Source organism: Lepidothrix coronata, unplaced genomic scaffold (genome assembly GCF_001604755.1).
Source record: "Lepidothrix coronata isolate B3197 unplaced genomic scaffold, Lepidothrix_coronata-1.0 Scaffold229, whole genome shotgun sequence".
Classification (NCBI taxonomy): domain Eukaryota; kingdom Metazoa; phylum Chordata; class Aves; order Passeriformes; family Pipridae; genus Lepidothrix; species Lepidothrix coronata.
Genome location: NW_016690409.1, coordinates 1 through 24,891, shown reverse-complemented (window position 1 = coordinate 24,891; position 24,891 = coordinate 1). Strand labels below are relative to the sequence as shown.

General features: G+C 63.2%; 3 protein-coding genes across 3 annotated transcripts in view; 1 reads left to right on the top strand and 2 right to left on the bottom strand.

The window, feature by feature from the left end:
- MED24 (mediator complex subunit 24) overlaps positions 1 to 13,142 on the top strand; it is a 17,586-nt gene extending 4,444 nt beyond the window's left edge. Inside the window, exons 5-26 of the mRNA XM_017834210.1 lie at positions 410 to 483; positions 1,530 to 1,753; positions 2,278 to 2,389; positions 2,887 to 3,037; positions 3,247 to 3,360; positions 4,100 to 4,147; positions 4,346 to 4,428; positions 4,759 to 4,845; positions 5,125 to 5,236; positions 5,755 to 5,897; positions 6,580 to 6,617; positions 7,248 to 7,330; positions 8,637 to 8,815; positions 8,897 to 8,996; positions 9,305 to 9,480; positions 9,619 to 9,911; positions 10,001 to 10,139; positions 10,388 to 10,481; positions 10,810 to 10,909; positions 12,305 to 12,382; positions 12,503 to 12,651; positions 12,801 to 13,142. Coding sequence (XP_017689699.1) covers positions 410 to 483; positions 1,530 to 1,753; positions 2,278 to 2,389; positions 2,887 to 3,037; positions 3,247 to 3,360; positions 4,100 to 4,147; positions 4,346 to 4,428; positions 4,759 to 4,845; positions 5,125 to 5,236; positions 5,755 to 5,897; positions 6,580 to 6,617; positions 7,248 to 7,330; positions 8,637 to 8,815; positions 8,897 to 8,996; positions 9,305 to 9,480; positions 9,619 to 9,911; positions 10,001 to 10,139; positions 10,388 to 10,481; positions 10,810 to 10,909; positions 12,305 to 12,382; positions 12,503 to 12,651; positions 12,801 to 12,917 — 2,694 coding nt within the window. The 3' untranslated portion in view covers positions 12,918 to 13,142. The remainder of the gene's footprint in view (positions 1 to 409; positions 484 to 1,529; positions 1,754 to 2,277; positions 2,390 to 2,886; positions 3,038 to 3,246; positions 3,361 to 4,099; positions 4,148 to 4,345; positions 4,429 to 4,758; positions 4,846 to 5,124; positions 5,237 to 5,754; positions 5,898 to 6,579; positions 6,618 to 7,247; positions 7,331 to 8,636; positions 8,816 to 8,896; positions 8,997 to 9,304; positions 9,481 to 9,618; positions 9,912 to 10,000; positions 10,140 to 10,387; positions 10,482 to 10,809; positions 10,910 to 12,304; positions 12,383 to 12,502; positions 12,652 to 12,800) is intronic.
- A 2,698-nt stretch (positions 13,143 to 15,840) lies between these two features.
- Positions 15,841 to 17,547, bottom strand: CSF3 (colony stimulating factor 3). The gene is made up of 5 exons (XM_017834052.1): positions 17,532 to 17,547; positions 16,913 to 17,079; positions 16,511 to 16,618; positions 16,247 to 16,393; positions 15,841 to 16,011 (listed from the first exon to the last, which is right to left on the bottom strand). Exons 1-5 carry the CDS (start codon positions 17,545 to 17,547, stop codon positions 15,841 to 15,843), a joined length of 609 nt encoding a protein of 202 aa, XP_017689541.1.
- A 2,736-nt stretch (positions 17,548 to 20,283) lies between these two features.
- On the bottom strand, positions 20,284 to 24,589 carry PSMD3 (proteasome 26S subunit, non-ATPase 3). The gene is made up of 12 exons (XM_017834216.1): positions 24,398 to 24,589; positions 23,542 to 23,732; positions 22,941 to 23,078; positions 22,624 to 22,760; positions 22,354 to 22,544; positions 22,080 to 22,183; positions 21,463 to 21,577; positions 21,134 to 21,253; positions 20,959 to 21,062; positions 20,625 to 20,780; positions 20,464 to 20,514; positions 20,284 to 20,383 (listed from the first exon to the last, which is right to left on the bottom strand). The coding sequence occupies exons 1-12, from the start codon at positions 24,564 to 24,566 to the stop codon at positions 20,306 to 20,308; spliced, it is 1,554 nt and encodes a 517-aa protein (XP_017689705.1). The 5' UTR covers positions 24,567 to 24,589; the 3' UTR covers positions 20,284 to 20,305.
- Positions 24,590 to 24,891: the final 302 nt, after the last annotated feature.

The following is a 24,891-nucleotide window of genomic DNA, read 5'->3' as shown; positions in this document are numbered from 1 at the left end:
CCGGCGGGGCTCCCCATCTGCTCCGGGAGGAGGGGGGGACCGCGCTTCTGCCGCCCCCCGCCCCCCAGCCCCGCGGCCAGCCGGGCTGTTGGCGCTGCCAGCCCTGCCGGGCCGGGGGTGGGCAGGGGGCTGGCACCCGGCCACCACCGCGGCGTCAGGGCAGCACAGCCCCGGCCCGAGGCTGCGGAGAAAGCCCGGCCCCAGCCCTGCCACCCTGGGAGGGCATGACCTGGCCGACAGACAACCCTGACCTACTTCTCATTCAAGTGGCTTCTGGGTGGCTGCCAGGGCGAGTGTCCTGCGGCCGCAGCGCCTGGCCCAGCCCTGGAGGGAGGGCTTGAGGGTGTTTTGGGAGCTGCCGGAGCTGGGCAGCCCCCATCTGAAATCCCTTCGTGTTCCCCTGCTCTAGTTCGATGACTTCTCCCGGGATCTGTGTGTCCAGTCGCTGCTGGAGATCATGGACATGTTCTGTGACCGCCTCAGGTATGATGTGACTGTTCCAGTGCTGCCACCTCGATCCTGGCTGTGCCATGGGCAGCATTGGGAGCTGGTGGGGGCTGGCTGATCCCGGGATCCTCACCCTGGCAGTTAAGGGCAAATTCCCCCTCCAGCTCCCATTCCCAAGTTGCCGCCAGCAAGGGGAGAGCGGAGGGAATCCAACCCCCACCAGCTTCATAGGAAGCTGCAGGAAGCCCCTGCCCCTACTCTGGGATAAACCTTGCTGTGGTATTCCTGCCCCGCTCAGGTAGGTGGGGTGGGTGTAAGCCCCGTGGCCCGAGGGTCTCTGTCCCCTTGGAGTGTTTGCTTTCCCTCTGCAGCTTTCCAGGCCCTGTCTGCATGGCCCTGTCTGGTCCTGCCTGCGCTGCCCCAGGCGCTGCCTTGTTTTGCTTCATGCTCTTCCGCTGGTGTTGCAGGACCCAGGGGAGTCCAGACAATTCAGGCCACAAAAACTTTTTTAGAAAGCTCAGAAATCTTCCTGTTAACCCCTGACAGCCTCTTCTGGGAGGCCAGAGGGACAGAGGGAGGAGGAAGGCTGAAGGTAGCAGCCCTTCAATGAAATGAAATGAAGCAGCAGCAATGAATATGCATCAGTGACAGATGTTGACAAGGAGCTGTCGCTGGCCAACTGCAGAGCCGGCCCTTAATCCGCTCCTGCCTGCTCTGATCCTCTGCTTAATTTGATCAAAACTTCTGGCCCCGATGATTTGTGCATCAGGAGGGGAAAGCGTTCACCTCTCGCAGAGCACTGATCGATGCTGAGCCTCTCTTAGCAAGATAATTTGATTAGAAGCTTGGAAAGTTTCCCTGTAGTGGAGTTGGCCAGCGAGGAGGCTGCGCCGGGTGGATGGGGGGGTGGGTCCTTCCCCCCAGCACGGCGGGAATGCTGGTGGGATGAGCAGGTTGGGATCTACAGCAAAGGAGCTGGGTGGGAGTGGAGGACCTGAATTTGGGTTCCCCAGCCTACCCCGTGTCTGTGCCTCAGTTTCCCAGCACACAGTGAGCACATTCCCATTTTCCTCCCCTTCCAGCTGCCACGGGAAGGCTGAGGAGTGCATCAGCCTGTGCCGGGCGCTGCTGAGTGCCCTCACCTGGCTCCTGCGCTGCGCCGCCTTCTACGCCGAGAAGGTGAAGGAGCCCCTGGAGCAGGCGGCGGCCGAGAACCAGCTGAAGATGTGCCTGGAGCGGCTGGAGAAGGTGCTCAGCAGCACCAAGAACCGCGCCCTGATCCACATCGCCAAGCTGGAGGAGACGTGTATGTCCCTACCCCTGCGGAGGTGGCACTGCCACCTCTCCCTTCCCCCTGCCCGGCTCCTGCCGCATTGTCCCTGCGGCTCCAAGCCTATCCATCTTCCAGCCCTGTTGCTGTAACCGTCTCTCCTCCCTGGCTCCGTGCCACCCTCTGCCCCCTCCCCTCCGTGCTGCCCTTGGAAGAGGAGCAGAATTAATGTGGAGGCTGCGTGAGCTGTTCCTGGGCGCGTGGCGAGCCCTGTGCTCTGCCAGCCTGGCACAGCCCCGCGCCTTCGGCTGTGCCCATGTCTTGCCAGGAGGCTGTGCCAGGCTGGGCCTGAGGCAGGAGCTGCTGGGGGCACACAGACACTTGGCTTGAGCTCGCAGACCCTTGATTTGGGCACACAGACCGTCGGTTTGGGCTGGCAGCACCAGCAGGGACCCCCAGCCTCTTCAGCCCCTCTGTGCTGCTGTGGGCCTTGGAGCCAGCCTGCCCAGCTTTTCCATGTGTCCCTGTCCCCCGTCTGAATCCCTGTCCTCCCTCCCCAGCCTCCTGGAGCACTGTGGAGCAGTCCCTCATCAAGCTGGGGGAGAACCTGAACAACCTTGGCACGTCCCCGCTGCGGAGCCAGGCTGACGACTGCGTGTCCCTCATCAAGAGGTGGCTGTGTGCTGCTGCTTCGTGGGCTTGGGGGGCAAAATGGGTCTGAGCCCCACTCTGGCTCTCCCACATTCCTTGCTCTGAGGGCTGAGAGCCTCCTGCCTCTCTCCATGCTGGCTCCCTGCTTCCCTGTCCCTTTCCAGCTTGGATCCGTGCTCTGGCAGTGGGCTGGGGCTGACCAGAGGAGAGGGGACAGGGCAAGTGATGACCCAGGGCTTGCTCCTCTGGTGACCTGGGGCTCTTTACCATTCCTCAGCTGCTCTGGTCACACCAGAGCTGCCATTCCTGCTCCTTATCACCCTGGAACTGCTCCCAGGTCCCAGGGTCTTGGCTGTGCCTTGGAGATCCCAGGCACAGGTGCTCCAGGCTGTCCTGCCCCAGGGAGACACAGGGCAGCAAAGGTCAGAGGCTTGGCCAGGGAATGAGAGTGGGACAGGAGGAGCAGGAATCTGTCCCTGCAGGGCCCCAGTGACCCTGAGCTGTCCCCTCCCACCCAGCATCCCCACCATGCTCTCGGTCCACTCGGAGCAGCTGAACAAGACCGGGTTCCCCACCGTGCACGCCGTGGTGCTGCTGGAGGGGACCATGAACCTCACAGGGGAGACTCAGCCGCTGGTGGAGCAGCTCATGATGGTGAAGAGGATGCAGGTACAGAAGTGACAGCGTGTTCTCCTGCTCAGGTGGCCTGGGGCCACAGCCAGGGCTCCGTGCTGTGCCTGCCTGTGCTGATCCTGCTCCAAGGGAGCAGCGGGAGCGCATCAACACTGTCGCAGGGGTTCAGGGTTTGGCTGAGGGGGGTGGGGGATGTGCTTTGCTGCCAACCCATCACTGAGGGGGTCTGTGTGTGTGCCCTGCAGTGCATCCCCTCCCCGCTCTTCGTGCTGGAGATCTGGAAGGCCTGTTTTGTGGGCCTCATCGAGTGCCCCGAGGGCACGGAGGAGCTCAAGTGGACAGCCTTCACCTTCCTGAAGGTAGGGCCCATCCCAGCCCTGCTCTGAGCCCTGTGCCTGTCACTGCCCTTTCCCTGCACACCCGGCTCCTGCTGAGCCCTGAGCTCTGCCAGAGCAATTAGTCCTCCCCCACTGCAGAATGCCCCTTGGGGTGCCCCCACACCCCACAGTGTGCCCCTCAGAGTCCAACCCACTCCACCTGAGCCCGCCCTAGCCCTCCTGCCACCTGCTGAACATCAGCTTTGCTGTCCAGGGGCCTCCTTTCAGCTCAGCCCCACTTTGTTTGGCGGAGTTAGTTCTTCTGGGGTGTTGTAGGAGAAATGAAAGTGAGTAGATTTAGATTAGATTTTGGGAAGAAGTTCTTCCCTGTGAGGGGAGAGGCCCTGGCACGGGTTGCCCAGAGAAGCTGTGGCTGCCCCATCCCTGAAAGTGTCCAAGGCCAGGTTGGATGGGGCTTGGAGCAGCCTGGGATAGTGGAAGGTGTCCTTGCCCATGGAAAGGGGTGTAATTTAGGGTCCCTTCAACCTAAACCATTCCATGATTCTATGCTAAATGTGGCTCTGGGTGGTGGTGGAAGAACTCTGGAGGGGAACAGGGGCACCAGGTCCCCTGGGTGCACAGACTGCTCCAGAAACGCTCCTGGCCCCAGGCTGGGAGAGCAGCTCTGTGCAGCTGTGTTGGTCTGGGCTGGTGCTGCTGGGGGGCCCCGGCTGTGGAGTGGGGTCTTCTCCAGTGTCACACCATGCCCCGTGTCTTTCAGATGCCCCAAGTCCTGGTTAAACTCAAGAAGTATCCCCAAGGGGACAGGGTGAGTCTGGAGGGCCATCCATGAGGGCTGTGTGTCACCATGTGAGCTGTGTCACCGTGGGGCTGGTGCCTGGCTGGAGCTCTGTGGGGAAATGGTCCATGTCCCAAGAACCTTCCCTAAAAGAGCAGGCAGTGGGAGGGGGAGGTGGGGGTGTGTTGGGAGCATCCCAGGCTGAGTGCTGGGCTTTGTGCTCGGCAGGATTTCACCGAGGATGTGAACTGTGCCTTCGAGTTCCTGCTCAAGCTGACCCCTCTGCTTGACAAAGCCGACCAGCGCTGCAAGTGAGTGCTCGCTGTGGCCAGGGCTCACATGTGGCCCCATGCCACAGCCACCCTGTCCTCGGTGCAGGGTCCTGGCAAGGCTGGTTTAGTTTCTGATCCAGTTCCTCCTTCCTGAGGAGTTGGCGCTGCCACATGAGTGAGGCAGCGAGTATGTGACAGCTGAGTGTGGGTGATGCTGTGTGACACCCAGAGCTGCTCTGGGCCCTGCAGCATCCTCAGAGGGGTGGGAGCGGGCCCAGGAGGGCAGCTTGGGAGTCCCCTTGCCCTGTGACACTGCCTGGGGTGACAGGAATGCTGTGCTTCAGGCTAGGGCTCTGCTCTCTCTTCCAGCTGCAACTGCATAAGCCTGCTCCTGCAGGAGTGCAGCAAGCAGGGGCTGCTCTCCGAGGCCAACAAGACCAACCTGATCGACAAACGGTACAGCCCCTCCAAAGTCTGGGTAACCCCCGAAAGTGGGGCTGGAGCACCTTGTTTTGGGGAGGCATGAGGGAGCAGCTTCTGTGGCTGGGGCACGGCGGCCCGGGGGATGGGGCATTGCTTTTGGTTACAGGTTGGGTACAGGTGGTGTCTGTCCCCTCAGAGTGGCAGCTGGTGGTGGCCTGAGGCGGTGGCTTTCCCTTGAGGGTGCCAGTGGGTGGGAGGAGGAAGGCAGGGTGATGGATTCCTGCTCACTGGCCCTTCTTCGGGGTCCCTCAGGACAGCGGACAAGGAAAACTCTCCGTGCTTGAAATCTGCCGAGAATGCCAACATCCAGCCAAACCCAGGGCTCATCCTGAGGGCTGAGCCCACTGTCACCAACATCCTGAAGGTGAGTCCTCTCCTGCAGCCGTGCTGGGCAGGCTGGGCTTGGCCCCAGAGTCCCTTCCCAGCAGTACCAGTTGCACCAGGCAGCTGGGGTGGCTGGGAGGCGCCTGATCTCCCTCTGCGCTGGGGTGGTGGAGCAGAGGAATCACTCCCAGCTTTGATGCTCTGCCATGGATCCCAGGAGCTCCCCTCCTCCCTCCTGGGAGGCTGGAGGAGCTGTCAGGTGGCATGTCATCAGTGCCAGCAGCCTGAGCCCAGCCAGCTCTGCCCATCCCGCTCAGCCGCTCCCCACGTGCATCTCCCCCGGTCCCCGGGGACTCCCTGTGTCCCCGTGTCACTCTGGTTGTTTTGCTGCTGCTCAGTGACAGGGGATGTTTTTCTGCCAGTACCAGGGGCACGGAGGGCTCCATCCCACCTCCCCCAAACCCTCTGAGTCCCTGCTCCCCAAGCTGGAGTTTTACTGCTGCTCTGTAGCACATGTTCCCCGTGACTTCTCTTTCCTCTTACTTTTTTTGGTTGTAGACCATGGATGCAGATCACTCCAAGTCCCCCGAGGGCTTGCTGGGGGTCCTGGGTCACATGCTGTCTGGGAAGAGCCTGGACTTGCTGCTGGCAGCGGCAGCAGCCACGGGCAAGCTGAAATCCTTTGCTCGGAAGTTTGTCAAGTGAGTGTCCACCTGGATGGCACCATCCTTGGTGCCCACGGGGGAATGGGCAGCCCCCCAAGCTGCCCCCCACACAGGGCTGGATGTGCCTCTGGCCCAGTGGAGCACTGGGAGGGCTGGGATCATAGGGAGGCTGCACCCCACAGCACCCCATTTTGCCTCTGCATGAACAGGGCAGAGGATCAGAGCCAGGTTGTTTTGAGGTGTTCAGAGAACTGAAGGCCCTGGCAGAGCCCTGGATCCAGGGCTGTGTGTCCCTTCTGTCCCCAGACACCCGTGTCCTGGTTACAACACACGCACAGCACACGTGGGGCTGTGTGATGGACTCCCCTGAGGGCTCAGCCCACACCAGCCCCCATGGGTGCACAGGGGAGCAGTTTGGGGGTCTGTGCTCTGAAACCCCCACACAACTGGCAGGGCTGGCTCTGGGGAGGGCTGTGGGTGTGGGGACAAGCAGCGTGGCCAGACCTGTTTGGCTGCAGGGAGTGGAGACAGGGAGGAGGTGGTTTGTCCCTGTGGTGCTGGAGGGTGTCTGTGGGGCTGGGCCCAGCTTCTCCTGCCCCTCTGTGCTGGGATGGGGTGCAGGGAGGGGTCTGCAGGCAGGGCAGCCCCTGCTTGTCTCAGGGGTAGGAATTGGCCTGTTGGAGTGATAACGCTTCGCTGCCACTCTTTGCCCCTGCAGGCTGAACGAATTCACCAAGCAAATCACCGGAGAAATCTGTAAGTGCGTGTGTGCTCGTGCGTGGGGGGATCTGAGCTGGGCCCCCCCCACTGCCACGTGCTGGGATGCTCTGGGGCCTGGCTGGATTAAACTGGGACTGGCTGTGGGGCCAGAGCGAACTGAGCTGTGCCAGGCCCGGCTGGGGGTGCCGGTGGGGAGGGGGCACAGGGGCACGTGGCCATGTGCCAGCGGGGCTCTGAGTTCCTGGGGACCCGCTGCTCTCACGTGTGTGTCCATCCCGAATGTGGGTGTTCCCTGCTTGCAGGGGAAGGGCTCCCTCTCCCCAGCCGAGCCTGGGGGCCCCTTGGCTCCCTCCCTGGAAGGGGTGATGTGTCAGCACAGCCCAGATAAGGACTCTGACTCCGTGTGTGTGTGATGAAACTTGTGGAGTGCTCTGACCTTCCATGGCGAGGGGGTGGCCCAGAGGAGGCCAGAGCTGCTTTGGGGGCTCGAGCAGAGGCAGGATAGGGGGAGGCACTTGGCACATCCTCTCATTTACACACAAGCACTGGGGGGGTTACAAAAGCTGCCTGAGGGGAGCAGGTCCTGGCCCCTGCACTCGCGGGGTCCTGCCTTCATCCTTGTGCTGAGGCTGGAGACCCCCAAGGTCTTTGTTTCTCCTCCCTCAGCCAAGAGCGGCTCAGTGCGAGCCCTGCTCTTCGACATCTCCTTCCTCATGTTGTGCCACGTGGCCCAGACCTACGGCTCAGAGGTAAGGATCCTCTGAGGGGCTGGATCCTGCAAGGGGATGGATGGGGCTGGATCCTGCAAGGGGATGGATGGGGCTGGATCCTGCAAGGGGATGGATGGGGCTGGATCCTGCAAGGGGATGGATGGGGCTGGGTGGGGCTGGATCCTCTGAGGGGCTCTCACCAGAACAGCCTCCTTGCTGCTGCAGCCTGCCAGCCTCCTCTAGTGGCCAGCCTGCCCCTGTCCCTGCTGTCCCTGCTTTCCCCACTGTCCGTGCAGCCACCACACTGCCTGGGGCACAGCACCCAGTGCCTGTCACCTGGAAATCTGTCCCCGGGGCTCCATGGCCTCTAAGTGGTGGAGGAGGACTGGCTGTCACCTCCCTGAGGGCTTGGACTGTGCTCCATTTGTGGACAGTGGGATCGGTGGGAATGCTGCTTCTGCAGCTTCCCCGGGCTGGCTCTGAGCTCCCTGGGCTTTCCCCAGTGCTGCCCCTCCAGTTTGGCCCTGTTTGGCTGGGGGGGGGTCACACAGCCAGATGATGTCAGCCCTCCCCCATCCGAGGAGGAACTCTCAGCCCCGCTCGGGAAACGGCACTTTGGTTGCGTGAAAATTTTTCGAGTTTCAACATCTGTGTGTGTTGGGAGCAGAAACGATACTGAAACACTGGGAATGCGGAGAGGGGGAGAGAGGGGCCCTGCCCAGCTGGCCCTGGGGAGCGGGGAGGGGGCTCCTGGCACGGGGGACGTGCCCGGGGCTGTCCGATGAGGTCTCATCCCCTGTCCCAGTCCTGTGACTTTCCTGCTCAGCTGCTGCTGAACAGATGTGCAAAACTTTTTCTGGACAAAAATAGCATCCCCTGGGTGACACAGGCTGAGAGGAGGAAGTGACATGTGGGATTCCCAGCTTGTGGCCCCCCCAAGACCCTCCCAGCTGGGCTGTGTGACCCCGGCACTGGGGACCCTGAGCACAGCTCACGGAGGTGGGGGACACGGGACCCTTTGGGGCAGGACATGGTGACCCCAGGGTTGGTCCTGGTCTGGCATCTCTCCTCCTCTGAGCTGGACCTTGGTCTCCTGGGGAGCCCTCTCGTAATGGGAGAAACCACAGCCCACAGAGCGGAAACCAGTGCCTTACTGGGGGCTGACCAGTGCCTTACTGGGGGCTGACCAGTGCCTGTTTCTCCCTCCGGGCCACAGGGCGGCGCTGTTCCCCCGGCCATGAGCACCCCAGGGTGGGGGTCTCACCCCAGAGTGGGGGTCTCACCCCGGGTGGGGTCCCCAGCAGGGTCCCTGCGGGATGCAGACCCCGTGCCGGCTCCTTTCCAGGTGATCCTGTCGGATTCGAACCCTCCAGGCGAGGTGCCCTTCTTCGAGACCTGGATGCTGACCTGCATGCCCGAGGAGGGGAAGATCCTCAACCCCGACCACCCCTGCTTCCGCCCGGATTCCACCAAGGTGGAGTCCCTGGTCGCCCTCCTCAACAACTCCTCTGAGATGAAGCTGGTGTAAGAGCCCACCCGTGAGCCCCCACCCCAGCTTCCCTGGCCCTGTGGCCGTGCCTGAACCCCCCACCTCTTCCCTGACAGGCAGATGAAGTGGCACGAGGTGTGTCTGAGCATCTCAGCTGCCATCCTGGAGATCCTCAATGCCTGGGAGAACGGTGTCCTCACCTTTGAGTCCATCCAGGTGGGGCTGGTGGGGGGCAGAGCGGGGCCGTGCTGTGTCCTAAGGAGGGGCCAGGGGTCGAGATGCTCCAGGGTCCCCTGTTCTCCTGCAGCTGCCTTGGAGCTCACTGAGACTTGCGAGGGGGGAACTGATGTGGCTTCAGCCCTGTGATGCTGCCCTGACCCACTGGCTGGCAGTGGGACTGGCAGGGACGTCACCCATGGAGGAGGGAAGGGCTTGGACCCCGCAATTGGGACCCACAGCCCTGGGAGGTGATTCCTGAGCATCCACCCGTCTGTGCTCATCCTCTGCTCCATCTCCTCTCCTAGAAAATCACGGACAACATCAAGGGGAAGGTGTGCAGCATGGCAGTGTGTGCCGTGGCCTGGCTGGTGGCCCACGTCCGCATGCTGGGCCTGGACGAGCGGGAGAAGTCCCTGCAGATGATCCGGCAGCTCGCGACCCCCCTGTACGGGGAGAACACGCTCCAGTTCTACAACGAGCGGTGAGCTCGGGCACAGCCTGTCCCTGCCCTGCTCCTGCCTCCCACTGCCATGCCGTTCCCTGCCCTGCTTCCCCTTCCCAGTGCCGTGTCTCCTGCCCCCCTTCCCAGTTCCCTCCTGATCCCGTCTCTCCTCTGCAGCGTGGTGATCATGAGCTCCATCCTGGAGCACATGTGTGCCGACGTCCTGCAGCAAACGGCCACGCAGATCAAGTTCCCTTCCACGGGCATGGACACCATTCCCTACTGGAATCTCCTGCCCCCCAAGAAGCCCATCAAGGAGGTGCTGACCAGCGTGTTCACCAAGGTGCTGGAGAAGGGCTGGGTCGACAGCCGCTCCATCCACATCTTCGACACCCTGCTGCACATGGGGGGGGTCTACTGGTTCTGCAACAACCTGGTCAAGGTATGGGGGGGCAGGAGGGACCCCCAGTGCCACGGCGGGAACGATGGGTCTGGTCTGTGCTCCCAGTGCCCTTGGTGTCCCTGGGCTGACTGCTGGGCACTGGAGGGGAGGGGGCAGGCCCAACCCTGCCCGTGCCCCCCTCCCTGGACATGCAGCAGCTGACGCTGACGCTGCTGGGCCACATCCTGCCCAACCTGCTGACGGACTCCTCCAAGTGGCACACCCTCATGGACCCCCCCGGGAAGGCCCTGGCCAAGTAAGACCCCAGACTCACAGGAGACTGTCCTTGGGGGAGCCTGGCTGGGGAGGTGGGGAGATGCTGGGATGGAGGTCCCAGACACTCAAATCCCTCCCTGTGCCTGGCACAGTGCTGGCAGTTCCCACTCTGAGTCCATTCCCTGCTGTTCCCCTCTGAGGAGGGACCTGCTGTGTCCCATCCCTGGGCTCACACCTCATCCTCAGGTGGGCTGGCAGCACCTGGCTGTGTCTCTGCTCTGTCCCCAGGCTCTCTGTGTGGTGTGCCCTGAGCTCCTACTCCTCCCACAACAAGGGCCAGGCCTCGGCCCGGCAGAAGAAGCGGCACCGGGAGGACATCGAGGTGTGTCTGGTGTGGAGCAGGGGTTGGCAGGGGGCTCTTTTTGCCCAAAAGCAGCAGTGTCCTGGGAGGGGAGGGTGGCAGGAGTTGGTGGGTTAGACCAGACTCCCTGCCCAGCTTCTCTGGGCTCTCTGAGGTCTTTTGACCTTAAAATCCAGGGGTTTCCTTCTCTTTCCTGGAGAAGGGTCTGTAATGAGCTGGTCTGGATGTGTCCTGCCCAGGTTGGGATGCTGTGAGTGAACAGAGATCATGGTCCTGGGCCCAGGGTGGGCCAGGACACCCCCCTCAGTGAGGGGCTGGTGGGGCTGAACCCCCTCTTTCTTTCCCCCAGGATTACATCAGCCTGTTCCCGCTGGACGACACGCAGCCCTCCAAGCTCATGCGCCTGCTGAGCTCCAACGAGGAGGATTCCAACATCCTCTCCAGCCCCAGTAAGTGTGGGGAATGGGGTGGGGGTGACTCCTGGGAGGGCACCATCCTGCCTTGCTGTTCTTTTTGGGTGTGAAATGTGTATTTGAGCAAAACCTCTTCCCTTCCCAAACTGGCCGGGTGAGGATTTAGAGCCCTCAAGTGTTATTTCAGTTATCCTGGAAAAGGGAAAGGCAAAACTCTTTATTTCTCTGATCTGAACAACTTCAAGGGGTGAGGTTACACCTTCTCTCCATGCTGGTGCCCCCCAGCCCAGCACCCCACACCCGAGGGGCTCAGGGGGCCTTTGAGAGCCATGTCCCCCCAGCCACCCTGTGTGGGACCAGAGCTGGAGGTGACATTCCTGATGTCTGAGGCCAAATCCTGACATTCCAGTGCTGTGAGCAGAGCCTTGGAACACATCCGTGTCCCTGTGGTGTCACAGGTTGCGACAGCTCTGGTGGTCCATGTCCTGCCTGGCGGGTGCTGTCATGGCTCCCATGTGCGTTGTCCACACTCCTGGGCAGTGAGTCAGGACCTTTCCTGGTCATTGTTTCTCCCCTTATCCCGAATGTGCTCTTCAGTTATTAGTTTTCGACACATCCATTGACCTCTGGTTTCTTTACTGTCGAAATATGGGCTTTTCCCTTTATCTCACTTATCTTTTTTTAACTCCTGAGGCAGTCCCACCTCTTCCCAGCGACATTCAGGACTTTTTTGGGCTGTTTTCTGCAGTGATGTGGAAACACTGCTTCCTGCAGCGGCCACATAACTCATGTGATTCCATGAGAAAAGTGTGGGAGGGCTTTCTTTTTTTGGTGAGCATCCTCAAGAGCAGCACAAGGTGGGTCCTGCTGGTTTAGGCAGGAGCTGTGGACCATGGGGTCTGCACAAGAGCCTTCCCAGGGCACTTTCATCCTGTTGGAGCGGAGCTGGCCCAGTTCCTCCTACAGAAGCGCCCAACTGGGGGCAGCTCAAGCCCCCTGGTCTATCCCGGGATTTGCTGCTAGATTTGGACGTGCCTCAGCTCTGGTAGCTGGACTGCACCCTGACAGTGAGATTGCAGAGCTGCTGTGCAGCTGTTGAACATCTGACTCTCACACAGGATGTGCAACGTGTGTGTTGCTGCTCTTCCTCTCTCCTGATCCTGACATCCCCTGGGAGCAGCCTGGGGATCCCCCCCGGGCTCTTGGCTCTGTGGGAGCTGGCAGGGGGGACGTGGCACAGACTGTGCTGTGTTTCTGGGGTGCCTCAGACTCAGTTAGGGTATGGGGGGCCCAAACATCTTCCACTCCACGGAGTCACTTGTGGCAAAGCCCCTCCTGGAGCTGGGTCACCTTAAGTGGCTAGAGCTGGCCAGGGTGGGCACACTGGCACAGCCAAGAGGCTGTTCCTGACGCCTGTTCTGCTGCCCACAGATCGCTCCATGAGCAGCTCACTCTCTGCTTCCCAGCTCCACACTGTCAGCATGAGGGACCCGCTCAACCGCGTGCTGGGTAAGGTGGGGGTGGGTCTGTGGGGTCACATCCAGCCAGGCTGGGGCACCAGTGGGAGGTGTGGGCCACCCCCAGCCCCCCAGAACTGACCTGATTGTTGATCTGTCCCTGTCCCCACAGCAAACCTCTTCCTGCTCATCTCTTCCATCCTGGGGGCCAAGACAGCTGGCACCCACACCCAGTTTGTCCAGTGGTTCATGGAGGAGTGTGTGGAGTGCCTGGAGCAGGGCAGCCGTGGGAGCATCCTCCAGTTCATGCCCTTCACCATGGTGAGCCCTGTGGCTGTGACATTTCTGTCCCTGCTTGGGGGTGTGCTGGGGTCCCACGGGACAGGGGCACATCTGGGGGTCCTGCAGCCTGCCTTGCCTGTCTCCATCTCTGGGGACACTCACTGTGCTTCTCCTGTGCCCCTGGGCAGGTTTCGGAGCTGGTGAAGGTGTCCACCATGTCCAGCCCCAAAATCGTGCTGGCCATCACCGACCTCAGCCTGCCCCTGGGCCGCCGCGTCGCTGCCAAGGCCATTGCTGCGCTGTGAGGGGACAGTGCCTGCCCAGGGCACATCCCTGAGCATCCTGGGCACCTCCCTGCCAACCTGGATGCCTGGGATGGCTTCTGTCACTGCAGCTTGGCCTCGCCCCGCCCATGGGCTGCTCCCTCAGTGCCCAGAGCCATCCCTGTGCTGCCTCGTGAGGGCTTCGAGAATGAGACGCCCCCATGATTTTTTCTATTCTATAAATAATTCAGTCCTTTTGTAGAACCAGGTTTTGCCTCATCTCTGTCTGGGGTCCTGGGGCTCCCCAAAATCCCTTGTTTCGGGGGGTGATGGGGGAGTCAGTGGCCAAGCCCTGTGCTGGGAAGGGGGTTGAATTCCATTCTCCCTGTCCCAGACCCCTGGAGTGTTCCATGCTGCACTGGGTGGAGCAGGGATGCTTCCTTGCTGTGCTGTCGGCCACAAGCAGGCTCTTGTTGGGAATTCCTCCATGTGAGTGTGAGTTCTTGCTGGAATTCCTCCCCGTGAGTTTGAGTTCTTGCTGGAATTCCTCCCTGTGAGTGTGAGTTCAGGCCGAGGCGAGCGCAAGCACTGGTGGCCAGTGAGTAACCGTGGCCTCACCGGCACTGCACCGGCCCCGTGCTGGGACAGGCTCCCCCAGGACTGTCCCCACACCCCGTCAGCTGCTCCGGCGGTGAATCCTCTTGGAGTGTCACCAACCCCCAACCCTGAGGGGGTGGCAGGGCCGGGGTGGCTGTGCCTCTGCCCCTTCACTCATTGAGGGGGAAGTGGAGCCAGCGGGCACCAGCCCTTCCCTCTGGGCACCGCAGCTCTGGGACCGGGCTGTGCCTCTGCCCCCTCGGCACTGGTGGAGTTCCCAGCTCACTCCTGGCTGCTCCCGGGTTTTCTGGAGGGAGAGATCCCAATGCACTGGGGGTAGCTGTGGGTGCTGGCTGGTCCTTGGCCTTCAGGGAGGGAGCTGCTTTCCCACTGCTCCCATGGGTTCATCCCTGGTCCAGGGCAGGTGCAGAGCGGCCGTGGGGGTGGGTGGGGCAGCTAACAGAGCTGTGGCACGCACTAGGATGGGCTGGGATGGCCTCACCAGGCCTGACACCCGTGTGAGTGCCACGCTGAGCTGGCACCGACCTGCCTGGGCACCGCTGCTCGCCCAGGGGCGGCTCTTTACCGTTAGCCCGGAGCAAAGAGCAGGACCCGGCGCTCGTGGCCTTCCCGGCTCTGTCAATATTTGCCTCGACAGCACCGTGCCTGGCGTTGGCACTGGCGCTTCCCCTTCCAGGAAGGGCCTGGAGCGGGGAAAGGGGGTTTTTCCGTAAGCACCCACGAGGTGGGAGAGGAAGGAGGGAGCTGCTGCCCATGGGGGGGTGTGTGGCCAAATGCCTGGGAGCGAGGGCTTCTCCCTGACAATGAGAGCCTGGTCATCGGGCTCTGGCCTTGTACCAGCCCCTTCCCAGGGCTGGGAAGTCTGGGGGAGGCAGGAACTCCTCCCACTGGCCCCCACTGGCCCTGGGCTCTGTCCCTGTGGGGCTGGGATGAGTGTGGCGAGGGATGCTGGTGGTCACAGGACCTGAGCGTGGGCCCGGTGGGAGGAAAGGGATCTGGTGGAGCTGAGGAACTCAGGGACAGCCCGGGCTGGGCGAGGCTGGGGGTGGCTGCAGGGGCTTTCTGGGGCAGGGAGATGCCCAGGGGTCTCCTGACATTGCCACATCCGTTTGTCCATCCACCCTGCCACAGGCACCCTGCCGTCCTCACTGCTGGAAGCCTCGTCCCACTGTGGTCGCTCTGGGAGGGCTCTGGGCACATCCTGAGGCAGCTCTGGAGCAGATTCCCCCTGTGGCAGCAGCAGCGGAGGGGTGGGTGGGTCCTCCCAGCGCGGGTGGCTTCCGGAGCTTTCTAGGAATCAGCTCTTGCCCAAGTGATGCTGCCGGGGGTGGGAGGAAGCAGATGCCCCACGGGTGCCTCCCGGCCCTCAGGGGGCTCAGGCCATGGTGTGGGGGCACCAGGGGGGGTTGGTTTCCAGTGGCACTGTGCACCACTGAGCCGACACTGGGAGCCACAGCCCAGCCCCAAGTGCCCCATTCTCTGGTCCCCTGTTCTCTGTCCCCGTGTCCCCATGCCCGGTCACTCCACTTCCCCCCCAAGCAGGCAGGAGACAGCAGGACAGAGCAAAAATAGAGTTTATTTCCATTTTTATCACAAATAATAAAAAAAAAAAAGTAGCGTGTGTTCCTCGGGGCTGACCCAACTGCAGCAATAAATAGAGTACAAAACCCGCCGCCCCCGCACCCGCAGCTCCCACACGGCCACGGGACCGGGGCTGCGTCAGGCTCAGGGGATGGGACCACGTCCAAGCAGCTCCTCCCGGCCAGGGATGGGCACAAATAAGTTAAACTGCAATAAATACCCCGAATTTAGCAGGGAAGGGGGACAGACCAGAGACAGCCCCCCCACAAGCGCTGGTGCTCCCCAGAAAAGCCTCGTTGTGGCTGGGTTGCATCCCCCCGACATTTCCATCCTCCCCTCCTTCCCTAATGGCTAATAAATATTAATTACTGGAAATAACACCCATCAGATGTGGCCCTGTAGGCTGCAGCCCAGGCAGGGAGATGCTGCTCTGGAGCATCCTCATCCTCGGATGAAGGAGGTTTCCCGTGGGATGCTGCAGGTGGGACCCTGCAGCACAAACCGTGGGGAAACTGAGGCACAGGCGGTGCCGCGGCAGCCGCGGGGGCTCGGCCCAGCTCCCGAACCTCGTAGCAGAGATACGCTTGTGTTTAAATATTAAACAAGGGTGATGCTGCACAGATACCCGTGCATGGATCCACCACGGGGACCCCCCGGAGCGGGAGCATCCCCGGCCAGATAAATATTAAATAGCCATAAATATTAAATAAGCAGAAAACGGGGCGCTCCTGGGATGTCCCTCGGGTGGGACATCCACGAACAGGGGTCAGAGGCGGGCGAGGTGCCGCAGAGCCCGGTACGCCGTCTCCAGGAACCGCTGGAAGTTGGCCAGGATGAAGAAACCACCGACTTGGTGGTGGAAGTGGGAGGAGAAGGTGGGCAGGGGGTCCGGGTTCTCCGTGGGGTATGTCACTGTGGCCAGGCCCAGGTCCTCCATCTGCAGACGGGCAGAGGCAGCGGAATCAGCTCCGGGCTCAGAGACACCCTGGGAGCGCGGAGGCATCCCGGGGATGCGGAGTGTCCCTGCTGGGCCCTCCCTGTGCCCCAGGAATGCAGCCCTCCTGCCCCCACATGCCCTTCCTGGGGATACAGTGCCCACCATGCCCACCCATCCCTGGGGATTCAGCCCCTGCCGTGCCCACCCAATCCCCCCAAACCCCTATCCCCCTCACCTGCTGCTGGATGTTGGAGGACAGGTTGGCCGTGTCCAGCTGCAGGGTCTCCACCAGCCCGGCATGGCCGGGCAGCAGGTCCCTCACAGCGGCCAGGGAGCCGTGGTAGACGCGGAGCCCGGCGCGGATCTGGTTGAAACAGGTCTCCTGTGGTGGGCACAGCACGGTCAGCGGGACCATGGGGGGTTCTGGGGTGCCCTGAGCTGTGGCAGAGCCAGCGGGGCTGAGACCTGCCAGGTCCTGGCAGGGGTGGGCTGCACTCACCACCTGGAAGGAGCGGCTGTGGCACTGCTCCAGTGGCACCTGCGCGATGTCCAGGTCCTGCCGCACCAGCAGCAGCTCTTCCTCCTTGCACAGCTGGAAGGTGTCACACTGCGGGCAAGGGGGACGGTGTCAGGATGGCCAGAGGACCCCGACACCCCCTGACATCCCATTCCTGGGGTGTGGGACCCCCCTCACAGCCCAGCCAGAAGGAGGGAGGGGATGGAGTGGACCTGCCACCAGTGTTGGCTGCCCTGGCTGGTGTGTGCCCAGGGGAGTCCCTAAGTGCCCCCGGTGGACCCCAGGACCCCAGGGCTCAGCCCTGAGGACCCCACAGGCTCCCAGCCCTGCAGAGCCTTGTCTGTGACCCCGGAGGTTCCACCGTCCCCCCTCTGTGGGACTCACCACCATGCGCTGCAGCGCGGCCACATCCCCGCGGACCTTGCGGGTGAACTCGAGGTTCCTCTGCAGGAAGAGCTGGAAGTCCTGGTCCCCGGAGAGCTCGGGCAGCGGTGCCCCGTGCAGTGCCCACCACGGTGCCCACAGCAGCACGCCCAGCAGCGCCAGCCCACCTGCAGGGACAACAGCTCAGAGCCCACCCGACACCCCGGGGACCCCGACCCCGTGCCCAGGGTGGGGTCAGCAACCAGAACCCCCCCAAAAGAGATGGGGGCACCAGCGCGGGCTGGGAAAGGGGCAGAGACTCCTGAATGGGAAGAGGGACGGGCACTCCCTGCATCCCACAGGCCATGGGGCAGTGCTGGGGGGCTCTGGGTGTGTGGGTGCAGCAGGTGCTACAGAAAGGATGGATTTATGGGTGCTCTGGGGGAATTGGGCACTGTAGGTGCAGTGGGGGCTGTGAGTGAAGTGGGTACAATGGGAGCAACAGGAGCAGTGAGAGATGTGGGGGCTGTGGGAGCAATGGGGGCTGTGGGTTCAATGGGAGCAGTGGGAGCAGTGGGAGCAGCAGGAGGTGTGGGAGCAGTGGGAGCAGTGGGGGCTGCAGCGGGTGCCAGGTACTCACGGGTGAGGGAGCACATGGTGGGTGCCCGGCTCGGTGTCTTCTCCTCAGTTCAGAGCAGCCCAGCCCAGCCCAGCCCGGCCTCCCTCTGTCCTGCCCGGCTCTGCTCATCGATCAGGGCATTTATAGTGCGGGCCCCGGGGATTCTCACCGACGTTGCAACCGCCCCGATTGCTTCATTGCCTTAATCACAGCTTTCAGATCTCGGGAACCGGGCGCTCGGCCGGGCCCACACCACGGGGCTTTCCCGGGGCGAGTGGGCAGCGCTGCCCCTCGGTGTGGCTGCGGGTGCCCGGCTCAGCCCTGGCACCAAGGTGGGTGCCAGGACGGGGCTGGTGGGGCATTGGTGACTCATTAACCTGCTCCCAGGGCTCTCACTGTGCTGGTCAGAACCCAGTGCAGTGAGGTCACTCAGAGGGTCACTCAGAGGGTCACTCAGAGGGTCACTCGCAGGGTCACTCGCAGGGTTGCTTCAGGGTCATTCACAGGTGACCAGGCAAGGGGACGGTGGCTTCCCGCTGCTGGTGTCACTCCGGGATCATGTCCATCCCTGTTCCATGTGGGGATCACCCCCCCAGCTGCCCCAGCCCCTCACCCCAGCGCCAGGGCGGGTGCTGGTGATGTGACTGGAAAGTGGGACTCGATGGCCCCTGTGGGTCCCTTCCACCTCAGAATGTCCTGTGATTCTGACTCTGTGCCCTTCACTGTGGTGGCACCAGCCGGAGGTGGCCAAGGTGTGACCCTGTCCAGGCACCTCCCCAGGGCTGTGGCTGCCCGGTGCAGCACCCTGGGGTCACATCCTGCCCTGCTGGGCGCTGTGGGGCCAGGTTGTGCACAGTGTCCCCCATGTGCAGCAGCTGCATCAGGCTGACCCCCCTCCCCCTGGAAGGGGCCAACACGCCCTGCCCTTCAGGGAAGAGGCTTCCAGGGCAGCCCCAGGTCTGGGATGGCCCTTCCCGGCCCTGCCACGCTGACGTGGGAATTTTGGCTCGTGCTGGTTCCCGCAAGTCCTTCCAGGATGATCCCTTGGGCCGGTGCCAGCTGGATCGGCTCCTGTCCGGCACGGGCTGGACGGGGCAGGGAGGCACCTACTCCCCCCCCCAGCCCTAGGCAGGGTGACCCTGGGGCAGTGCCGAGCTGAGGGGACTCACTCTGTGCCCCTGACCTCTGGCAGGGTCCCATCCCTGTCCTCCTGGGGGCTGTGGGGACAGGGATGGGGACAGGGAACCCCATTCCTGCATGTTGCAGACCTTGGTGGGCGTGGGGATGGGCCACACACCCGGTGGGGTACAGCCCATGGGCTACACTTCGTGGGGTGCAGTTTGTGGGGCACAGCCCATGGGCTACACTTCGGGGGGTGCAGTTTGTGGGGCACAGCCACAGCACCAGCCCCGAGAGCTGCTCCCACCTCCAGCTGGGAAACGAACCCCCATCAGCTGCAGCCAATCCGTGGGCACAAAACAGAGCCAGCTGTTCCCTCTGGAACCTAAGGCCGACCTCCCCTCAGAACCTGTGAGCACCAAGTGTTCTGCCCTCGGACTGCGTGAGAGGACCGTGGCAGTGGGGACTGTTGTGGGATTTTGGGAAGCAACAGCCCCTCCCAGCTTTGCCTGTGCCCTCCCAGGAGTCAGGGGAAGCTGGTGGCCATGGAGGGACCCGGTGTGGTCCCCCTGGACCGCAGGGACCCCGAGGGCCCACAGGATCACCCCGGAGCGGAGCTGCCCTCTCAGCAGGTTGGTGCTTTCAGGAATTGTGGAGGGGGGGTGGTTGAATCAGCGCCTGGTGGGGCCCAAAGCCCCCGTCAGCTTTCCAAGGAAGGAAGTGGTTTCGGACTCGAAACTCTGTGGGTGTTGGGGGGTGGGGGGTGGAGCTGGGGCACCACAATCCCCCACATGGGCCTTGAGCAGCCCAGCCCGGCCCTAGGGACTGTCCTGGGCTCTCACCCCGCTGTTTCAGCCTCGTGACCACCCTTCCTCTTCACGTGGCCCAAGCTGGGAATCCTCGTCCCCTTCCCTCTGCCAACACGTCAGCGCTCCTGGGGTGTCCCTGAGTCCCCAGTGCCAGCCCTGGCTGTCCCCCTCGGCTGGGCTCTCGCCTTCCCTGGTCTCCCCCAGGGGCCCCTGGAGCAGGGATGGGCTGGGGCAGCCTCACACTTGACCCTCAGCCCTGGCCCCTGTCCCGGCATGGGTGTGCTGGGGAATTCCCGGATTTTCCCAGAGGACTGACCCCAGATACCGGCAGGATCCACCTGGGGTGGCTACACATCCCCTGTCACTGTCACCCCCCGGGGCTGGGGTTGTGGGGCACAAGGGGGGCCCAGCCTGGCCCTGTGCCTTTCCCCACAGAGGTCTCCAGCCCTGTGCCCCCTCCCCACCCCAACAAACCCACGGCAGGAGCCGCCCAGGCTGGTGTTTTTCCGTCTTTTATTTTAAAATTCGTAATTGAAGTTTAACAAAGTTTGACCCCGTTGCTGTCGCGGGAGATGGGGGGGCTCTGGCGGAGCCCCCGCTCCTGCCCCCTGCCCGCTCCAGCCCCGCTCCCCCCGCAGCCCCCCCAGCACCGGCTCTGACATCACCACAGGGATCCTTCCAGGGATGTTTATTGGGGAGGGGGTCCCGCCGTGGGTGCAGGGGTTTGGGGGCTGTGGGCCCAGGGAACCCCCTGTGTCCCCTCCCACAGTACAGACATGCAGGGATTTATAAAAGGGGGGCTGGGGGTGCCCTGCTCAGCCACCATCTGCCCGAGGGACAAATAAAAAACACAGCCAGGGCCCAGGGTCACGGAAAACCGTCGTCGTCGTCCTCTGCCATCTCCTTGGCGAACTCCAGGTCCTGCTGCTCACGCTCCCGGCGCTCCTGGAAGGCAGAGGTTGGTGGCAGGTGGGGACAGGAGCCACGTCCTTCCCGTGGCCGCAGGGACCCGGGTGAGACCTCACCTCTGCAGATTCCAAGTCCTTGTTGTACGATTTGGGTGGGAACCTCATGGCCTGGAGAAAGGGAGGAGGAGGAGCTCTGAGCTGAGCCAGCCTGGGGCTGTGTCCCGCTGTCCCCAGGGCTGTCCCCTGCCCTCAGGGACGTGGGGCCAGGCTGTGCTCACCTTCACGGACATGTTGTGGATGTCGAGGCAGAAGGAGATGCGCTGGTGGAAGGCCAGCTGGGGCTCCCGGGTCGAATAGATGTCGATCATCTCCTTGGACTGGACGTAGCCCTTCTCGTGGTTGATGCTGGCCTCGATCACGCCGTCCCGGATGGCCTGCGGGCAGGGGCAGGGCACGGCGTGTCCCCCAGGGCTCGGGATGTGGTGCACGGAGCGTCCCCAGCTCTCCCCGGAAAGGCCTCCAGCCGGACACGGTGGTGCCACAGGGAGGGAGCGCGGGGGGACAGGGCAGAGCGGGGGGCTGTGGGCACCCCGGGACCCCCCGTGCTGATACCTTGGCGACGATGAACTCGGCGTCCTCCGGGCTGTCCAGCTGCAGCTTCTGGGCGATGTCAGCCAGGGAGATGCGGGAGTAGGAGAGGCTGATCATCCGGACACCTGCAGGGACAGCGGGATGCAGCCCCCTGGGACCATGGCATCGTCTGGGGGGACCCCAAACACCCCCTTACCTGTCTTGATGACGTTGTGCCTCAGCCGGATGATGAGGGTGTAGGTGCCATCTGCCTGGAACTTGTCCCCAAACTGGTCAAGGACTTGGTTGAACTTGGCCAGGTTCCCCGTCCTGACAGCTGGAGGGGAGAAGGTGGGAATGGGGGAAGGAGAAAGGACAGGGAGTGTGAGGCAGGGCTGACTCCCTTCCTCCTCCTCCTCCTCCTCCTTCCCAAGTGGCATCTGCATCTGAGTCCCACCAAGGGGAGAGAAGAGACCTCCCTTTGGGTGCCTTCCCACTCAGGGCATTCCATGGCTCTATGGGACAGGGAGGGACAGAAGGCCATACCCTGGGTCAGCAGGAAGTAGGGCATGAGCGAGCGCTTGAGCGAGGGCTGCCGGAACTGCAGCCTGTCTGGGATTTCCCCGAGCAGCAGCTCCACCACGATGAGCAGCTTGTGCACCTGGGGCAGAACGAGACCCTGGGTGAGTCCCTGCGGGGCCTGAAACCATCCCTGTCCCTGTGGGGCCCAACTCCAGGAAGTCCTGAACCCATTCCCATCCCTGAGGGGCCCAGGAGGTCCCAGATCTGTCCCTGGGAAGTTCCAAACCTGGGAGGTCCCACACTCATTTTCCCTGCAGGGCCCAACACCCCGGGCGGTCCCAAAGCTGTCCCCATGGGGCTTGATACACTGGGAAGTCCCAACCCCAGGAGGTCCCAAACCTGGGAGGTTCCAGAGCCCAACTCGGGGGGGTCCTGGATCTGGCCTTGGAAGGTCCCAACCTGGGGCAGGTCCCAGACCTGACTCCATAAGGCCTGACAACCCAGTAGGTCCTGGATCTGTTCCTGGAGGGTCCTAAACCTGGGAGATCCTGCACCCATCACCCCTACAAGGCCTGACTCCCTGGGAGATCCCAAACCTGAGGGGTCCCAGCCCCGGGGGGTGCCACGCCATCCCCCCTCACCGTCTGTTTGAAGCCCACGGCCGTGTGCTGCGGCGCCTTGCGCAGGGCGTTGGTCATGGTCCGCCGCGCCTCCGAGTATTCCAGCTGGATGGCCTTGATCCGCCCTGCGCCCACACGGGGCGGGTGGGGAAAGCCACCCAAGTGAATCCAACCCGACCCGCGCGCACGGGGCTCCAAATCCTGCCTGGAAGCCCCATCTCCAGCTGCTCAAAGGGGTTTCCAGGGAAGCGGAGCCGGGGGGCGGGGGCGGCTCCCCTGGGTGGGACACGCTCACCTGTGTAGTACAGGTACCGAGCCCACTCGTTGTTGTTGGCCTGCTCGGGGAACACGGACTTGGAGACGAGCTTCTCGGCCTGGTCGTAGAGGTTGTAGTGGAGGTAATTCCTCAGGAGCAGGTTGAGCAGCGTGGCCTGGCCGTCGGCGTCGTGGCGCAGCGTGGCCGTGCGGAGCCGCGCGTGAAGGAAGCTGGGGGGTGGCACAGGGAGTCAGGGAGCAAACGGGGGGACCGAGCTCGGGGACAGCCCACCCGCAGGGCCCATCCCACCTCCGGACCACGTCGAGCTTGTTCAGGAACTCGTAGATCCGGGAGTGGTAATAGTAGCACTTGGCCACCACCAGGTCCAGGGCCCGGCGGTTCTGGGAGCTGATCTTCTGCATCAGATCATCGGACACTTTCTGAGCCTGCGGGAGGGGAAGGGAGGTCAGAGCAGGGGGATTGATCCTTAGAGGGGCAGAAACCATCCAGGCTGTGAGGTGGCCTCCCAACACCCCTGGGATGAGGGCACAGTGTGGGGCAGAGCCAGGTGGTCCCTGAGGCTCCTGAGGAGCAGGAGGACAGTGGGATCAGCTTGGGGGTCTCACCTCAGGGTACCTCTTGCTGTTCATCAGGTAGATGACGAGCAGGAGCTGCAGGTAGGTCTCCACCTCTGGCAGGAGAGGGGCTGAGGCCGCTTTCCCCGTCCGCGGGCGGAACTGCAGCTCAGCTTCCGTGTCCATGGACTGAGGGAACAGAGGGGACACATCCTCATCCCTGTCAGGATGTGACAGGAGCCAGCCCAGGCTGCTCTCATGACAGTCCCATCCCTGCCCAGGGCTGCAGTGTCCTGTCCCCAATCACACATGCTCCTGAGCAGCTGGGCTGTGCCCCCAGTGCCCCCCAGCCGTCAGTGTGAAGCCATTCCCCCTTGTCCTGTCACTGCAGACCCTTGTAAATAGTTTCTCCTCATCTTTCCTGTCGGCTCCTTCAGGTACTGGGAGGCCACAGTTAAGTCATCCCTAAACCTTGTCTTCTCCAAGCTGAATTATCCCAATTCTCTCAGTCTTTCCTCAGAGCAGAGGTGCCCCATCCCTCTGATCATCTTGGTGCCTCCTCACTCCAACAGCTCTCCATCCTTCCCGTGCTGGGACCCCCGAGCTGGGGGCAGCACTGGGGGCAGGTGTCCTGTCCCGTCCCTGCCCGTACCTCCTCCAGGAACCCGAGCAGGAAGTCCCTGAGGGTGCAGTTGGAGGTGAAGAAGCCGTGGATGGCCTTGTGCAGCACGTTGGGGTTGAGGCGGCGGGAGGTGGAGGGCAGAGCCCGCAGGGCCCGCAGGACGTAGCGCGGCTCCTTCCCCGACACCGCCTTCTCCAGCTGCTTCACGTGCTCCTTGATGTCTGTGGGGGGCACACGGACACCCCTCACCCCAAATCCTCTGCCAGGGCACCCCAGGGCTGGGTCTCCCCTGTCCTGCTGCCCTGGGGCTTCGGTGTCCCCGGTGACCTGACCTGTCCCTGCTCGGAGTAGGGGACTGGGGAGACCCTCCCAGAGCCTTCTCCCTCCTCCCCAGGGGCTCCAGCCCCTCTCTGCACCCCACAGGGTCCCACCACAGCAGGCCAGCAGCTCCCCTGTCCCTCACAGCCCATCCTCCCAGGGATCTCCACAAAACACCTCTCCCTATCCCTTTCCTTCACAGAGCCCCCCCAAGCCCCTTTGCACACAGTGACCCTCCCCAAAAACACACCTCCAATCTCCTTTTCCTCACAGTGACGCCCCCCCCCCCCACCTCCCAGCTCCCTTTCCCTCAGGGCCGCCCCCCAACTCCCCTCCCCACACCGATTCCCCCATTCCCCTGCCCCAACACCCTTTCCAGCCCCCCTCCACTGAGACTCCCCCCAAAACTCCTCCAGGGCTCCCGTAGCCCCCCAACCCCCTCCCCCCATCACCCTCTCTCCCAGGACCCCTCCCAGATGTCCGTCCAAGCTGTCCCTGCTCCCTCTCTCCCTCACGATCCCCCAGTCCCCTCTCAGACCCCCCATCACAGAGACCTCCCCCCCCTCACCCTCCAGCGTGATGGCGTCCAGCTCCCTCTGCGGCTGCCGCTCGCCCGCCGCCTCGGGGGCCGCCGGGGCCGCCTCCTCGTGCATCTCGACGTCGGGGGGCGCGGGCGGGGGTCCCTCGGGGGGTGCCTTGGCCTTGTCGCCGCGGCGGCGGGGCCCGTCCTGCTTCATGGCGTGACACTGCACAACGGGCCGCCAGGCGCGGCCGGTCGAGCGCCGAGCGCCCGACCCCGATCGGCTCCTCCCGCCGCCCGCTCGGGCCTTTCCGCCGCCGCTCGGGGAGTCCCGCCGAGCCTGCTCGGCAGTTTCCGTAAAGCTTTCGGGTATTTCCGCCCGGCGCTCGGCAGTGTCCGCCCGCTTGGGGGCGCAGGCGCGCGCGCGTCCGCGCTGGGCAGAAGCGCGAGGTCCCGTGAGGGGCCGGGACCGGGAATCCTGTGAGGGGTCCTGTGAGGGTCCGGGACCGGGGACCCTGTGAGGGGTCCTGTGAGGGTCCGGG

What these genes read in the sequence shown, in the direction of transcription:
- CSF3 (XM_017834052.1), bottom strand. An exon ending in CCGCGCTGCAGCGCATGGTG is followed by an intron (nt 16,619 to 16,912) that starts GTGAGTCCCACA and finishes CCTTGCCCGCAG; the next exon opens with TGTGACACCTTCCAGCTGTG. An exon ending in ACAGCCGCTCCTTCCAGGTG is followed by an intron (nt 16,394 to 16,510) that starts GTGAGTGCAGCC and finishes TGCCCACCACAG; the next exon opens with GAGACCTGTTTCAACCAGAT.
- PSMD3 (XM_017834216.1), bottom strand. Translation starts at nt 24,566, where the DNA reads ATGAAGCAGGACGGGCCCCGCCGCCGCGGCGACAAGGCCAAGGCACCC. An exon ending in CTACTTCCTGCTGACCCAGG is followed by an intron (nt 21,254 to 21,462) that starts GTATGGCCTTCT and finishes TCTCCCCTCCAG; the next exon opens with CTGTCAGGACGGGGAACCTG. An exon ending in CCGAGTTCATCGTCGCCAAG is followed by an intron (nt 20,781 to 20,958) that starts GTATCAGCACGG and finishes CCCTGCCCGCAG; the next exon opens with GCCATCCGGGACGGCGTGAT.